The sequence below is a fragment of the Xylocopa sonorina genome, chromosome 11 (genome assembly GCF_050948175.1).
Source record: "Xylocopa sonorina isolate GNS202 chromosome 11, iyXylSono1_principal, whole genome shotgun sequence".
In the NCBI taxonomy this organism is placed as follows: Eukaryota; Metazoa; Arthropoda; class Insecta; order Hymenoptera; family Apidae; genus Xylocopa; species Xylocopa sonorina.
Genome location: NC_135203.1, coordinates 4,777,891 through 4,793,780, shown reverse-complemented (window position 1 = coordinate 4,793,780; position 15,890 = coordinate 4,777,891). Strand labels below are relative to the sequence as shown.

Genomic DNA, 15,890 nt, shown 5'->3' with positions numbered 1-15,890 from the left:
GAATCTTCAGCATGAAGGTAAAAAGAATCCCTCGCTTTAACGTCACACGTTGTAACTATACATAACCGCTTCAGTCAATAGTTTGTTAGAATTGAAAATCCTTATGTGAAACGAGCTATGTCCCTTTCATTCTGACCAATCAGAGTTTGTAAAAGTTTCTTTTTTTCCAGGCTTACAATATGAATTAACATTCATTAACGTTAACTGCAAATTATTTACTTTATTGTAATTTAGAATGTTAAATTAGAGAAAAATATTTTTAACTGTTTCTGCACTTCATTCGGGAACATGGATTTTTAAAATTATATTTATGCTGTATATGTACAGAGCTATTCAACAAAAATGGAACTTGCATTCGCGAGAATTTACGTGATTAGTTACTACCACATAGCCAACGTAGTTTTATTTTTCAAATGTGACACCATCTCTGTCAAAATTGCTCAAACTGCTCGTACATTATTATCGACAGAGAAGTGAACAGCTGAAAGACTAGCTGAAGACTAGAGAAGACAGCTGAAAGACTGAAAGACCATCTTTGTGAAAAGTGCTCAAACTGGTCGCACATAATTATCGACAGCGAAGTGAACTACCGACCGACTGGTGGCGCCATCTCTGTGAAGATGACTAAAACTTTCCTGTCGATAATAATGTGCGAGCAGTTTGAGCGATTTGTTCACAAATGGCGCGACGAGCGGTAAACAAAGTTTTATACAAGGTCGTAGTAGTGTTAACAGTTGACTATGTGGTGACTAATCTGTGTGAGTTCTCCCGCGCAGTTACTTATTCCTCAACTATAAACAGTTAATGCATGTAATTTGTGATAAGTATGTTTTTGTCAAAAATTACCTACGTAAGATGCGTTAATTTTGAGGTAAGGATTTTTTGTTTCTGTCAATAAATTATTATGTTGATACGATATTGGTACAGTTCAATACCTAATTCTAATTTATTCTATATGTGCAATGTGTAAAGGCACAAAAAAATAAGACGTACAAAATGTTCAGAATTATGTTTACAGCATGAAAATAATACAGTTCTTTAAAAGTAAGTGTATTCTTATATTTGTATGGCAGTAAGAAAGTCGGCAGTTAGTCGTCCTTTTCCAAAAATAAATTAGGATAGAATCTTAAAGCTTCAATCGTATCGTCTCTACATGCCCTGCCTTTTTTCTCTGTAACCAACAATCTTTCACGTGCTAAGAGGACTGATATACCTTTGGTTTGAGCAAGTTCTTCTGCTGTTATAGATCCCCTCTCTTTTATCTGTAAAAAAAACAAAATTAGGTAAAATTATGTAAAAGTTTGTTAGACGTTATTACTTACTATGTCAGCTATTAGATCAACTATGGTATTATCATCATGTGATCGAACTTGAAGAACCATAACTCCACTATCAAATACTCTTAATACTATTGGTAAAAGCATAGATGCTAATTGTCTACTAGCATTTAATAAATCTTCTGGAGACAAAAGTTCCAAACCTCTAGCTCTATTTACACGACAATATACGTCTGTTAGTGTCATCATTCCTCCGACTTCCTGTTGAATGAAAACTGTTGAGCATCTTATAAAATGTATGTACAGTAACAATTATTATATTAATTATATTAACTGTAATTGGTTCTTCTAAGATGTCTGCAAGTTGCTTCGCCAATTGTTTGAAATATTCGTTGCTATTCTTGTACGCATCTCTAGTAACAGGATCATCGATGCCAAGACTCATTAAGTAGGACTTAAATCTGATTGTTTCATCCTCTGTGATATCCCCTTGCCTCTCCTGCAATGGTCTTTGATTATGAATGTCAACTTTACAAAATAATCTTGTTAAGAGTCACCCGTATTTTTGCTGAGATGGTTTTTGAAATGGAAACCATATCTTTAGCCATTTCCATAAGTTTCTTGAGATCTTGAAATGCCATCGATATGCTTTCATCTGTTGCTTTCTGTTGTTCCTTAAGGCTTCTTTCAATGCCTATGATACCAGTTCGTATTTTTATTTGCGGTAAAGATCTGTTAACGTCGCCGCTATTCTTTTTATTAGTATCGGGATGTTTTACTGGCATGATGGGTGCGTATTCCCAAATTCGTTTCATAATAGCATCGGACAGTTGCGGTAGAAAGGACGGATCTAAACCTTCCTTAAACGATAATTTAATGTAATTATGTATACTGTTATCCAGCGGACCAGGCATTTTATCTACAAAAAAAGATTTCCCAGTGGTAAACTAATTTATAAAATAATATTGTATGTATGTATATAGGGCACGTACCAATTGGTGGTTCTGAGAGATGCAAAACAATCTTTTTACTACGCCCAAAGGAAAACGGCCCAGGTACTTCTTCCATGAAGGAAACTACATGACGGAAAGATAACGAAAGGCAGATGTGACCACGTGATATATCACCAGGTCTTCCCCAAAGGAACCTGTGACTGGTAAGAACCAATTCACCACCTTCAAAACTTGTCTGTCAAAAAATTATAGGTTATGTTTCGTTTCGAGCGATTAGTATTTTCACATATACCTTGACATCGCCATCGTACAAGCGTACACCGATATCGTGCCTTATGTAAGTCTCATTTGGTGCGAGCCGAGAATCAGCGTATTCAAATCTATTCATTATTTTGCGGAAAGTTAAATACTTTTTGAAAAGTTCGTTGAAATCAGATTTGACGAATTCCACTTGCACGTATATATGTATCTATTTACTATCAGTTCTAGGGTATACATCTATCCTGATCGTGATGGTCGTTTAGTCTCTGCTAATTTCTTTCACGAAGTAGAAAACTTCACCGCTTCTATACGTCCATTTAATTAAGGTATAGATAAGGTATTAGTAATTTATTTTCACAATTTGAATTTTTAGGGAATTTGGGGTGTCCTATAGCAGGAATTAGAATTTTAAACTAGCGCCATTAATCGTTCATTAGTCCAGTTTCTTATATGATAATGTTGCGTCGATCAACTGTAGCACTCTTTAAATAGATGGCGCAGCTATTCTTATAATGTGGAGAAATTGTGGTTTGAAGGTAAGCTTGTATCTTCTTTGTTAAACAAAATGACACGTTTTCTGTGGTTCTAGCTAGTATCTGTACCTCTCTTTGCATGCCTCGTATTTTTTGACTTCGTCTAAGGAATAGGTCGAGCATTTTCATATTTTTTACATGCTTTACATACTACTTTTACCAACTACTATATTACAAATATATTACTAGGTAAAGATTAAACTATTTCTTATACTTAACTATCTTAGAACTAGTCTAATTTATTTATTCTGGCTTAACCCAGATGGCGCCTCTTAACTCTTTTAGCGTTAGTCACCAGAATAATGTGGTTTCTTGTGAGATAGGTAAATCCTGGAAGATTAATGGTCCCATTTTCGAATTGATTGATAATAATTTATTAATCTTCATGTTTTTTATATGCAAATTTATTTATTTACTGTGACAATGTTATGTTGGCGGGGTAATTATGTATGAATTTTATTCACAGTTTATTTTGTTACAGATTATCTCAAGAGATCATCGCAAATTATAAATACAGTATTAAACATATATTACTCTTATAAACACTGTTTCAGTTCTACAATAAATAATACAAAACGTTTTGAACTTTTTATTTATGCATACTGTGGCAGATTGAGCTATAATACAATGTCTACATTTTCTGAAAATCGTTGTATATTCATCGATAATATTAAAACAGAGAATTCACATTTTTTATCAAGTTATCTGTGCTAGAAATATCAACGAAATCTTTTGCACCTTTTCGTCGTATTGATAACGCTATATTCGCGCCACCATTTTTATGCCACTTAACTTTTAGTAATACGCAGCATCCCTTTTCTGTATAACAAACTATATTGTATTACAGTCTCCAATAGTAAGATATTGGAGCAATAATTAATAATTTACGTACCAAGTTGACCTCGTTCGTGAGCAGCAGCTAATTGATTAACAACACGTCTTTCCACTTCGTATTTAATAGAGCGCGCACCGTAATGAGTATCATATCCTTCAGCCAAGAGCGATAAGACTTCTCTATTCCATTTCAATTCTATTTTATGCCTTTCTTTCGCACGATCTGCCCAAGCTTCTAATTCTTTGGCCACTAATGTTATAAGCTCAGATTGAGAAAATGGTAAAAAGTATACGATCTCGTTTATTCTACCTAAAAACTCATCTCTGCGAAAATGACTTTTTAGTATTGGTCTAACCTGTTGAATGATCATTTCAAGTAAACTAAATTATGAGCCATTTTAGAAAGATTAAAAATGTATCAATCTATCTAGCATTTACCACGTCGTCCTTGAATTTACGAGATATTTCAATATGTTCTGAATCCTCCTCTGTACTAGAATTTTTATCATGCTTTTGTTCGAGAACACGTTGAGCTTCTTCTCTAAGTTGCACCGCATGGTCAGCGATCACTTCGCTTGCCAGATTTGATGTCATTATAAAAATGGCATTTTTACATTCGATTGTCTTACCTTTACCATCGGTAAGTCTTCCCTAAAAAGATAATTCAAAATTTCCAATCCGAAGCAATGTTCTGATAATATATAATACTGAAAGAAACCATACCTCGTCAAAAAGTTGTAACAAAACGGTCAATACATCAGGGTGAGCTTTGTCAACCTCATCAAATAATACAACAGCATTTGGGCACTTTCTCAAAAGTTTAGTTAATTGTCCACCATCGTCATGCCCCACATACCTAATACAAATCATATTTTCATATACACAAAGTGATCATATTTTATGCATATGTATTTGTGCATATGCACTCTCATCTGTCCTGATGCAGTGTGTGACATAATAAGTGTTGATAAATTAGTTTTCTATTTACCAACTCTCTGGCTTCAGCATGTGTTAGTGTTACATACCAAAATCGATGAGACTCAGTGTACATACCCTGGCGGTGCTCCAATCAATTTAGCAACTTCATGTTTCTCTTGATATTCAGACATGTCTAACCGAATAAAACCTTCCTGTTTATTTTTATGAATATATGCAGCCAATTGTTTAGCCAATTCAGTTTTTCCAATTCCCGATGAACCTAAGAATAAGAATACTAGAGGGTGCTTTTCATCTATCCATCCATTCTCTTTCCTCCTGATAGCTGCAATTATATAAAGTATAAAAAATCGCATGTTTATATTTGTATATCAATTATCAATTATGTAAAATAAATCTTACTAGATGCTACAATAGATATTGCTCCATCTTGCCCAACAATATGCTGTTTTAAACGTTGCTCTAATGGAAACCTACGACGTTCTTCTAATTCCTGTTTACAATATTTGGTAAAAACAGATCAAAAATAAAGCTATAAAAAGACCAAAGCTTGATTTTAAACATATGTACTTTTTCCTTCATTATTTCATCATATTTTATGGCACGCTTTGTAAGCATTTCTTTGAGTTCACCATCTTTCGCATACTCTACTGCTCGATATCCTGATTCGTTTCTTATTGTTGGATCAGCTCCTGCTTCAAGTAGGGCTTGTACGCAAGCTTTTGAGTCTGCTAATACTGCATAGTGTAGTGGTGTAAAACCTTTGAAGGTAGCTCTAGTGTTCAAGTAATCAGAGAATTCTTCTTCCCTTATCATAAGCACTGAAAATTTTGAAAGTTTATGCAATAACATGTAAAATATTAATAATGATATAAAACACTGAAAAAGTGAACAGTGTTATTTAATTTCTATGTACCATCTAACGTATGTAACCCTTTTTCTATGGCACTTCCGTAAACATTAATGAACTCGTCTTGAGTATTGACATCGGCACCATGTTCCAATAAAAGTTTTATAACTTCTGGTTTTGCATTAATTGCTGCAATATGTAATGCCGTCCAACCAAGCGGATGGCGCATATTTACATCTATACCATCTTTTAGAATCTATAAACAAACATTTTATTACCCCTTTGTACATAAAACAATCAGTTAATTCTTAATATTATGACAAGGTGATTGTCATTTACGTTTATTAATTCAGGAATGTTTCCATATTTTGCAGCGCGAAAAAACTGCTTCTCTGTTGAAAAAAAAAACATTGATTTGGAAAATGGAAATACGACTTCAAAATGTATGCGATTATTAATACAGAGAGTACACACCTCTGAGAAGATTCTTAGCTTCGCACAGAGTAATAGTTATACCAATACCGCTTAATATGAAACCCAAATTTTTGAAATATTTTTTCTCTGACTTGATGTCATGTTTATCAAATAATATTTTCATTTTCGTTAACAAAGGGCGAATTTGCTTTGATTTTAACATATCGAAGAATTTATACACTGAACAAATATGCTTCTCAAATTTACAACAGAGTTGGACATAACCTGTACCATTTTGGTAGAGTATATTTTTTATCTCGTCCGTTGCCCTTAGATTTGCATTGCTTATCAATGTTGTTGAATGTTTAGTCCCTTTTACGATCGAATAAAATCGCAAATTGCACAATCGTGACATTTTTCAGAAATCAATTACACTTGTGCGTTCGAACCATGTGATATTTATCTTAAATGAGTATATCTACTATTTGTTATTAGTATATGTATACGCGAATTCATTGAAAATAACAGCCAATAGCTATTACAAACGTATAAAGATACGGTTTGTGTTATATTTGATGCTCCTTTTCGTCTTGTTTTAAGATTACTTTAAATCCTGTACGCGATATACAAAACCCTTTGTACATACATACATATATCATAAAATAAGCATTTTATGAAATTGCAATAAAGTATTACATATATTCAAGCAAATAATTATTATTTTTATAGAAATGTATGTACAACGAATACATTTAACAACAATTTAACAAATGTACAGCATACGTGCATTTTCTGTTTCATATTAAATATAAGTTTCACGGTTATTCATTAAAATTATTGAAATTTATAGATATTACTTTTTAGTATTGCTTATAGTGTTATTATAGCGATTATGATGTTACCATAAACCTTGAATACTTGTTAAATTACGTAGTTAAACATTTACGTGCAGCAACAATGTTTCAAAATTTGTCTCACGACGGACATACTCCCGTGCAAACCAATCATACTCAAGCACAAAGTGTACTATATATAAATTCAAAATCATCGAGAAATGACACGCGATGAAAATAAATCGTGACGGGGCAGCTTCTTTTTAATCGACTCCTTAATTAAAAATTCGATAATATTAGTTTTTGGCAAAACGCGTCGCATATTGATCCGTTAGTTTCGATCGTTCGAGAAACGAAGCCAACGATTCGATCAATTCCAGAATGTTCCAGAACAACCAACTGGCCAATAAGAGCCGTACACTGCAGCGCCATGATTGGTGAATTTTCAGTAGAAGTTAGCAGAAGGAAGTAATCACAGTTACCGTGTGGAGGGCATTTTGTTCAGAGTATTGCGTGAGCAAGGAGCGAGAATTCGTCGAGTACGCGAAGTCCATCGTGCAGTATAATTATCAACGCGCATTCTGAACGATTAACGATCGACCGTGCTTACTTCCCGAGGAACGATAGTTAATTTCTGATTTAGACGAAGGAATTTATTCAGTGTCGTAAAGAAAACGTCGTGCAACCAGCCTATCAGCCATGGCTGCTATGTCCGTGATCGGGATTGACTTTGGTAACGAAAGCTGTTATGTGGCTGTAGCACGCGCGGGAGGCATCGAAACCATAGCCAACGATTACAGTCTCCGAAACACGCCGTGAGTATCTTCAATTTCGATAATCACCCCGTCAATTTTGTTCTGCGCGGAAAAGTACCGGTGTGTACCGGTCTTTTCATGCACCTTCCTTGTCTTCCAACTCTCTGCGCGAACCTTTTCACGTAAAGATGTAAAAACCGCGGAAGAACAGTAAATAATACGATTTTCTGCATAGGGTAATGCATAGAGCTTGTGGCGTACTGTTTGATTATTGCCATTTATGTCTGCTTCATTTTTATCTATTTAAGTATCCCACTTTCACATGACTAAGAAGTACAAAAAAGTCCATAGCGTACTTCTGATCGTTGAGCTATTTTTTTCTTCACTTTAGATTGATGTAGTCATATCAACCGGAATTTACAATCGATTTACATAACAATTGATGTAACGAGTAGGGATGCGACATTATCATTATTCTAGCTTTTGTATACAAAATATCGAAGGAAGTATTACGTGATCTTGATTAAATCTGCCGAAAATCATTCGAACATTACGAATTTATGTTTACTGATCGTTGGTGAAGATTAGTTATTTGATGATTAAGTGTAAATATATTACGCTGATATTTTTTTTATATTTATGTAGCAATTGATTAATCGCTAATTAAAGCACACATAATATTTTAGTAGTTTTATTTTTACATAAGTACCATTATATACAGTTTTTAGTATTGATTTTAACGAAAATTAATTCGATTGATATGATATTATATTCATATTTCTTGTGTTTAAAGTAAAAACTTAATTAGTTTAGATAATGTTAAAATATTTAGCTGTGTGAATAGTAATTTTTAAATATATCAATTCTGTTGTTTTAGGTATGCGTATATATTATTTTTCCTAATAAGTAGATAATATTTTAGGATGGTCAGATTATTCTGGAAACAGTATGCCTGCATACAGTGATATATGCATAATATTGATGTACACATGCCTACTCATTCTAATGTAGTTTTAAGCGGTCAATAGGTTAGCAAAAAGAGATTTATGTTTTTGCTGTCATTAAGCTGTGGAACATATTTTATTTTAGATCATGTGTAGCATTCAGCGGAAAAAATCGAATACTTGGTGTGGCTGCTAAAAACCAAATGGTGACCAATATGAAGAATACCATTCATGGGTTCAAAAGATTATTAGGTAGAAAATATAATGACCCTCAAGTACAGAGGGAACTTCAGATGTTACCATACAAGGTAACTCAACTGTCAGATGGAAGCATTGGTATACATGTAAGTTTTATCAAAGAATTAAACCTCTTCTAATCATATTAACGAAAATTAATGAAACAGAATTGTAATAACATAGATATTATTTTTCTTATTATGTAAATGAAATAACAATTAATTATAATTACATGAAAAAATGTGCAAAAACGATGGAAAACTTTTTAATTATTCCATATCATTTTAATGTTACTCAAATTCAATTTTGGCATCGTGCCAAATCTTCACATTTGTAGGGAATCATATCTTATTTATATCTCTTTAGAGCGGTTAAAACATGATGAATCACATTATATGTATAATTTGTTGCATTAAAGATAGATAACTGATAAGAATAATCATTGGGTAACATAAATACAAAGATGTTTATACTTGTTTCCACATTTTAGGTACAATACTTGGGAGAAGAGCACGTTTTCTCACCTGAACAAATAACTGCAATGCTGTTCACAAAATTAAAAGATATATCTGAAACTGCTTTGCAAACTATCGTTAATGACTGTGTTATTTCTGTTCCTTCATATTTTACACAAGCTGAGCGTCAAGCATTGCTCGATTCTGCACGAATTGCTGGCTTAAATGTTCTTAGATTATTTAATGAAACCACAGCTACTGCTTTGTGTTACGGTATTTACAAACAAGATTTACCAGCACCAGATGCACCACCGAGAAATGTAGTCTTTATCGATTGTGGATACGCAACCTTACAAGTATGCATCTGTGCGTTTCACAAAGGAAAGCTAAAGGTGGGTGATATTCATTAATTTGATAGTCCTTTCTTTAAAAGTGAAATCAAGACACATTATGTCTATTTATATATTTGTTAAATTTTATTTTCAGATGTTAGCGAGCACTGCTGACAGTCAGTTAGGTGGAAGAGATATAGATTCTATTTTAGCAGAGTATTTCTGTAAAGATTTTCAATTCCGTTACAATATTGATCCACATACCAATCCACGTGCATATGTAAGGTTACTAGGAGAGGTAGAAAAATTGAAGAAACAAATGTCAGCCAATTCAACAATGCTTCCTCTTAATATCGAATGTTTTATGGATGAGAAGGACGTGCACGGTGAAATGAAACGAGCAGATATGGAATCAATGTGCGCACACTTATTTAAACGCGTTGAATCAACTTTGCGACAATGCCTGCAAGATTCTAGTAAGTTATTTTTTCGGTTACGTATGTATAAAACGTAGTTAAATCGATCTTATTTATATAACATTTTATGTTTTTTTTATTCCAGAATTAAAATTAGATGACATCCATTCAGTTGAATTGGCAGGGGGTTCTAGTCGTGTGCCAGCCATCAAACGACTGGTCGAAGAGGTTTTTGGACGACCTGTATCAACAACCCTTAATCAAGATGAAGCGGTTTCTCGAGGATGTGCACTTCAGTGTGCTATGTTGAGTCCCGCTGTGAGAGTTCGTGACTTTTCGGTGACTGACATTCAACCATACCCGCTAAAATTAACGTGGGATCCCACTCAAGGCGAGGATGGGTACGTTTATTCATATTTTATATAATATTCTACCCTTTGGAGCACAGATGCTTCAATATGTTTACTGTCACCGTCTAATTATTGCCAACAACAAAATCACAAGATATTTTATATCCACTTAAGACCATTTTGATCATTCGTGAGTCACCAATTGACAAGTATGATGACCGACGTGTATTCACTGTCGCAGCATTAAACCGCATTTCGAGTCCTACGTTGACCATACAGATGAATTATTAGCAGATAGTGTGTCCCTTAAATTCCTAAATTCGGATTTTAAGATAATAAGCGTATAGGTAGTAAAATAAGGGAGGGGAGTGTTGGCGTTCAAGGTCAAGCTGTCGCGTGTCTGATCAAGCGTTCAATACAAATGTACGAAATAGGTATATGTGATTGTTCACGCATGATACATCGATGCCGGTATTTGCTCCATAAAAATGAAATGAAAGAAGGTGGCCTTGAGTGGATTCCATTTTTGTGCTCCTGACTGTAATGAAATATTCTTCTCATTTGTCTAGAATGACATTCCAAGAAGTTACTTTTTTTGAAAATGATCACTTTTATTTTTCTGCCTTATGAAGAGGCTGAATGGTGGTTCCATTGTGAAATTATTATACCTACAGGATGGTGTAAAAACTTGATCACACAATGAAACCACTGTGCTGCAAAGGGTTAATGATATCTAAATAAAAATATTTGTCTGATTTATTATATTCTATTTTAGTGAAATGGAGGTTTTTGGACACAATCATCCTGTACCATTTTCAAAAATGTTAACATTTTACCGATCAAGTCCGTTTACACTCACTGCCAGTTACAATATACCACCACCATCATACCCTCAAACTCATATTGGTATGCGCATAATTTTGTTCTCTTAATAGTTTATAATATTTTTGTGTAACAAATGTAATACTTTCGTACACAGGCGTGTTTACAATAAAGAACGTAAAACCAACGCCGGAGGGTGAGTTGTCAAAAGTAAAAGTAAAAGTAAGGATAAATTTGAATGGAATCCTCACTGTTGCTTCGGCGTCGCTCGTTGAGAAACGTGAACTAACACAACAAGAAAAAGAAGAGGAAGAGAAGCAGCAACAACAGCAACAACAACAGAATAATATGGACGTTGATCAGCAGGCAGAGAAGAAGGATAAACCTGATCAAGAAGCACAAGCAAATGAACCACCTGCACCTGAGGTATATGCATTTACAGTTACTACACATTTTAGTCAAATTTCACTATACGTATGTAAAGTTATTCTTAACCGGCTTACACGTAATAGTAGTACCATTTACCTTTTTAATACATTAATAAAATTATGTTCGATATATTTGTTTAATGTCATTATTTTTTTAATGTTATATTAACTGAATAATACATTTTACAATTTAATTAAACGGGAATTAATAAATACATTCTTTCTAGGAAATTAACTTTTGTAGTGATATACAGTATTTCATATATGCTTTGTGTGTCTGGTGCATGACTATGTGAGTTTGTTGCGGTTTAGGTGAGCATGGATAAAACGCGACGGAACTCAGATGCTGATGATGGTGGAAGAGGTGCGAGGGGTTCTGCCCCTTCCTACTCCAGGATTTTCTCTTGGTTCAGCTCGGTACGCGACACACTATCATTACTTGGACCCATATGTTTAACTGAAACATGTGCAATAATTTGTGACTTTTGCTTAGGTTGTCCTACTGTTATAAAACGTTAATAGCTACGTGAAAAGCTTTTCGTGTGCAAAGATTTTTTATTTCTTTCATCACATCAGCATCGTCAGTTATCTGTTTCAAAATCATTGTAATCATGATAATATTTAAATATCCTGCATGTGATATAATAATCGCGTGTCACGTATTGTATATTTGTTCGCTATCTCAAAAATATTTTTTATTAAGAACATTTCTTGCCACACTTAAAAGGTTTTATATCTAAAAGTGTTACGTTCACTTTATTATTTAAGGTGCTTGCAAAAAAGAAACTACATTTATCTTTATATTCATTTAAAGTTTCGAATATACTTGTGAATTAATCTATTGATTTATGTATGCCTAGTGTTCATGAACTAGACACTACTTTTCGTACACATTGTAGCTTTTTTAGTGCATGATATTTAGTTGCGTTTCAAGTTTTTTAAATCTGTGTCGATTTCTTCTGCAAACTCGGTCAATTATAGCGACACTATGAGAAAGATGACGGAATCGGAGTATTTAATTTAAAAAAAATGGAGATTTTGATATTTGAATATTTTTATAAACATATGTATAACATTGTTCCATGTAATGTGTTTATATGGGTCCAAGGTACAGCTGTGTCACACCGTGCTTGTCTGTCTTTGCTCAATTATTCTTTTCACTGGGTCGCAGAAGGAAAAGAGACAGTAATTTTTTCAAAACACAGTTACTATTGACATGTTCCAATTGTGAAGGCAGGCAATGCAGTTCGGTTTTCGATTCGTAGAATGTTTGATATAACTCCGTTTGCATCGTACATATTCTCGCACAATTCTTTACTTTAGACTATAACGAATTGAAAACTATTCGCATAAAGATAATGCCCCTGTTTGGTTCTCCACTCATTTCTATCATCACCTGATTTCCAGTTTATGTATGGTCTTGTTTAAAATGTTTCAGTTCTATTATGACATTGTTATCTTTATTTTATCTGTCATATCTATAAGTTGCTGTACACCAAGAATGTAAAGCCGTTTACAAAGATTCTTAAAAATGCTAGTTTTAGAATTAATACAAAATGTGTTTCACGTATATTTTTAATGTTTATAGAAGGAAAAGAACATGGGTTTCAGTAAACTTTGTTGCAGACAAATTTGTGCAAATGAAAATGTTTCACGTTAATATATTATTTTTCAGGGTGACGATAAAAACGATGAAAGTAAAGGTAAAAAGAAAGTTCCTGTTCGCACTATTGATTTACCGGTAGAAATACGTGGATATGGACTTTCCCAACGTGACTTGGATGCCGCATTGGAGAAAGAAGTAAGTAGTGTTTATCACGAAATGTAGACCTGATGAATACTTGAAATAGTATCAAATTATTTATTTTTGTTTAAAATAAAAGAATATGTATTTATTTTAATAATTATTGTTTCAAAGAAATATTTGATTTATAATAACTTGAATTAAATTTTTATTTTCCTTATCTCCAAGGAAGCGTAATGCATGTTTATAATCAATTTATTTTGTCCTAATTTAGTTTCATTATTGTAGGCTAAAATGATTGCCGAAGATAGACAAGAAAAGGAACGCGTTGATGCCCGCAACGCATTGGAAGAATACGTTTATGATCTACGTGCTAAGTTATCGGAAGAGGATCAGTTGGCTACATTTGTTACGGAAACAGACAAGGAAGCACTTTACCGTACGTTAGACGAAACTGAAAATTGGTTGTATGAAGAAGGCGAGGATTTCCAACGATATGTCTATTCAGAACGGTTAAGATGCCTTAAGGTAAGTTTTGCATCATTTCCATTAAAACTTCTGCTGTGGTTGAGTCATTTCTGGCTACACTACACCCACCTAGCTACTTTTTTGAATACTTACAGTCTCATGTTACCTAATACAGGATATCATACTATTAGACTTCAAAAACAATATTATAAAAGGTTCATTAACATAAAACTCATTCATATTGGGTTAGTTTTATAAAATACCACCTAACAGTTAATAACTGAAGACTTTTAGGAAGGAAAATAAATAGAAATGTTTAGAAATATTCTAAAAATTAAAAATTATATTTTTCTCATTAGTTACAAGGTGAACCAATCAAAGAAAGGCGAATGGAGTTCGAAGGCAGAGGTCACGCGCTAGAAGAATTAGCCGGAGCTTTGCAGCTTGCTGGAAAAGGAATAGATCTCGTTAAAGCATCCATTGGGAAGGATGACAAATACTCTCACTTGACAGAAGAAGAAGTGAAGAAGGTTGAGAAAGCAGTGCAGGAGAAATCGGCGTGGCTCGAAGAAAAACGCGTACTTCTTGCTCGTACACCTCGCACACAACAACCGCCAGTCACTGTAGCTCAAATCCGTGCGGAGAAACAGGTATTTGAAACGTATTAAATTGAATATATAATTCTATAGATTTTTTATAAATGGTATTATTATCACATTGTATTTCTTCTATACAGTCATTGGATAGCATTGTATTACCTATTTTAAATAAACCAAAACCTAAAGTCGAGCCACCAAAAGAAGAGAAACCTAAAGATAAGGCTGCGGAAGATCAACAAAAGAGTAATCAAAATAGTCAAGGTGGTGATGGTCATTCGCAGACCAATCAACAGCAACAACCACAAGAAGACAAGATGGATGTTGAGTAACAGTCATCCCATCTTCTGTGTTTTAATACTATTAAATCTATTATGATTAAAGTAACGAAAATTGTTTCATCACGCAAATCATTTTTATCATGTCACAAAAGCGCCTGATATGTTTCTAGTTAGCACATATAATTGTTTCTTTTTCTTTTTCTATCACAGTTATTGATGTGATAAATTGAGCTATTTAAGGACAAAGATATTAATTTAAATGTATTAAAATTTGAAGAATTTTTTTTACAAAAATCATAAAAAAAAGGTGTTCTATGTTCAATTAACTTAACTAATATCAATTTGTTTAGGTAAATAATTAGTAAAATTTGGCATAGAAGTGAATAATAGATACATTGATGTCTCTTAATTTCATTTTATTGGTAAAAAGGTATGAAAAATTCCTTTCCTTACAATGATTCTGTAACTAATGATGGAATTCTTGTTTCTTTATGAAAAATAACCTAAGATTTGTAATGATTTAAATTCCTTTTTCACAACACTTCTATATTTTTGTTCCTTTATGGAAAATAACTGAAGAAACTTGAATTTTTTTCGTATTTTCGAGAATGTTATAAAAATGCTAAAATATAACAAAAAATTCTTCAATCTTTAATATGCCTTTTAGGAAAAGTATAACAAAATTTTGATCAGCGGAGTACTCATCTGAGATCCCTGATTGCATTGCCAGTAGAACGATTTAATACATTGTGACCTATAATGTATAGGACAAATATTAAGTTAGAACTAATGGCTAAATTAAATTGCGAAGTAGTTAATATCGCTGGCGATCTTATGTATTTAATACAATAAGCATTCATTCCAACAATTTTCCGGGCCGACAGCGAAATATTCTGTCATACAAACTTTTGTTGCATTTACGATACTTAAATAAATTACTATTTCATTAATGAAGTTTATTAAGCTTGTTCTAGGATTTGCTTATAACATCGGCAGGTGGTGTTTTTTTTTTAAATAGCTGCTAACTTAAATTATGTATATTTTACGATACTTTATCTTAAACATTGTCAAAGCTTTGATGACATGAAAGTTCTAAATATGAAATTATAGTTAGATATATATTGTACATAATTCGTAGTTTTTCATAAAAGTAAATATTTTCTCTCCTAAA

The 15,890-nt window shown here is 33.2% G+C and overlaps 3 protein-coding genes across 4 annotated transcripts; 1 reads left to right on the top strand and 2 right to left on the bottom strand.

Annotated features, from left to right (window-relative positions):
- Positions 1-994: 994 nt before the first annotated feature.
- On the bottom strand, positions 995-2,769 carry Vps36 (vacuolar protein sorting 36). The gene is made up of 6 exons (XM_076904607.1): positions 2,523-2,769; positions 2,270-2,465; positions 1,835-2,196; positions 1,612-1,776; positions 1,323-1,538; positions 995-1,262 (listed from the first exon to the last, which is right to left on the bottom strand). Exons 1-6 carry the CDS (start codon positions 2,616-2,618, stop codon positions 1,089-1,091), a joined length of 1,209 nt encoding a protein of 402 aa, XP_076760722.1. The 5' UTR covers positions 2,619-2,769; the 3' UTR covers positions 995-1,088.
- A 697-nt stretch (positions 2,770-3,466) lies between these two features.
- LOC143429052 (mitochondrial disaggregase) lies at positions 3,467-6,685 on the bottom strand. The gene is made up of 10 exons (XM_076904429.1): positions 6,119-6,685; positions 5,984-6,036; positions 5,711-5,900; positions 5,365-5,615; positions 5,197-5,287; positions 4,912-5,119; positions 4,582-4,714; positions 4,297-4,509; positions 3,917-4,214; positions 3,467-3,843 (listed from the first exon to the last, which is right to left on the bottom strand). Exons 1-10 carry the CDS (start codon positions 6,471-6,473, stop codon positions 3,695-3,697), a joined length of 1,941 nt encoding a protein of 646 aa, XP_076760544.1. The 5' UTR covers positions 6,474-6,685; the 3' UTR covers positions 3,467-3,694.
- Positions 6,686-7,284: 599 nt separating this feature from the next.
- Hsc70cb (heat shock protein 70Cb) lies at positions 7,285-15,727 on the top strand. 2 transcript variants are annotated; one of them, XM_076904906.1, is made up of 13 exons: positions 7,285-7,430; positions 7,535-7,706; positions 8,736-8,934; positions 9,318-9,674; positions 9,769-10,090; positions 10,176-10,431; positions 11,156-11,286; positions 11,360-11,628; positions 11,943-12,047; positions 13,306-13,431; positions 13,663-13,902; positions 14,202-14,492; positions 14,579-15,727. In XM_076904906.1, the coding sequence occupies exons 2-13, from the start codon at positions 7,591-7,593 to the stop codon at positions 14,768-14,770; spliced, it is 2,604 nt and encodes an 867-aa protein (XP_076761021.1). In that variant the 5' UTR covers positions 7,285-7,430; positions 7,535-7,590; the 3' UTR covers positions 14,771-15,727. The 2 variants fall into 2 exon arrangements, with proteins under 2 accessions (XP_076761021.1, XP_076761022.1); XM_076904907.1 differs by lacking the exon at positions 11,943-12,047.
- The last annotated feature ends 163 nt before the right edge of the window (positions 15,728-15,890 follow it).

Bases quoted from the DNA above. Each gene is read 5' to 3' on its own strand.
- LOC143429052 (XM_076904429.1), bottom strand. From the start codon at position 6,473: ATGTCACGATTGTGCAATTTGCGATTTTATTCGATCGTAAAAGGGACT. The intron at 5,120-5,196 runs GTAAGATTTATT...ATATAATTGCAG, and splicing joins AATATCTATTGTAGCATCTA to CTATCAGGAGGAAAGAGAAT. The intron at 4,715-4,911 runs GTATGTACACTG...GATTTGTATTAG, and splicing joins TTGATTGGAGCACCGCCAGG to GTATGTGGGGCATGACGATG.
- Vps36 (XM_076904607.1), bottom strand. From the start codon at position 2,618: ATGAATAGATTTGAATACGCTGATTCTCGGCTCGCACCAAATGAGACT. The intron at 2,197-2,269 runs GTACGTGCCCTA...CTTTTTTTGTAG, and splicing joins TCTCTCAGAACCACCAATTG to ATAAAATGCCTGGTCCGCTG. The intron at 1,263-1,322 runs GTAAGTAATAAC...TTTTTTTTACAG, and splicing joins TTGATCTAATAGCTGACATA to ATAAAAGAGAGGGGATCTAT.
- Hsc70cb (XM_076904906.1), top strand. From the start codon at position 7,591: ATGGCTGCTATGTCCGTGATCGGGATTGACTTTGGTAACGAAAGCTGT. The intron at 8,935-9,317 runs GTAAGTTTTATC...TCCACATTTTAG, and splicing joins ATGGAAGCATTGGTATACAT to GTACAATACTTGGGAGAAGA. The intron at 11,629-11,942 runs GTATATGCATTT...GTTGCGGTTTAG, and splicing joins ATGAACCACCTGCACCTGAG to GTGAGCATGGATAAAACGCG.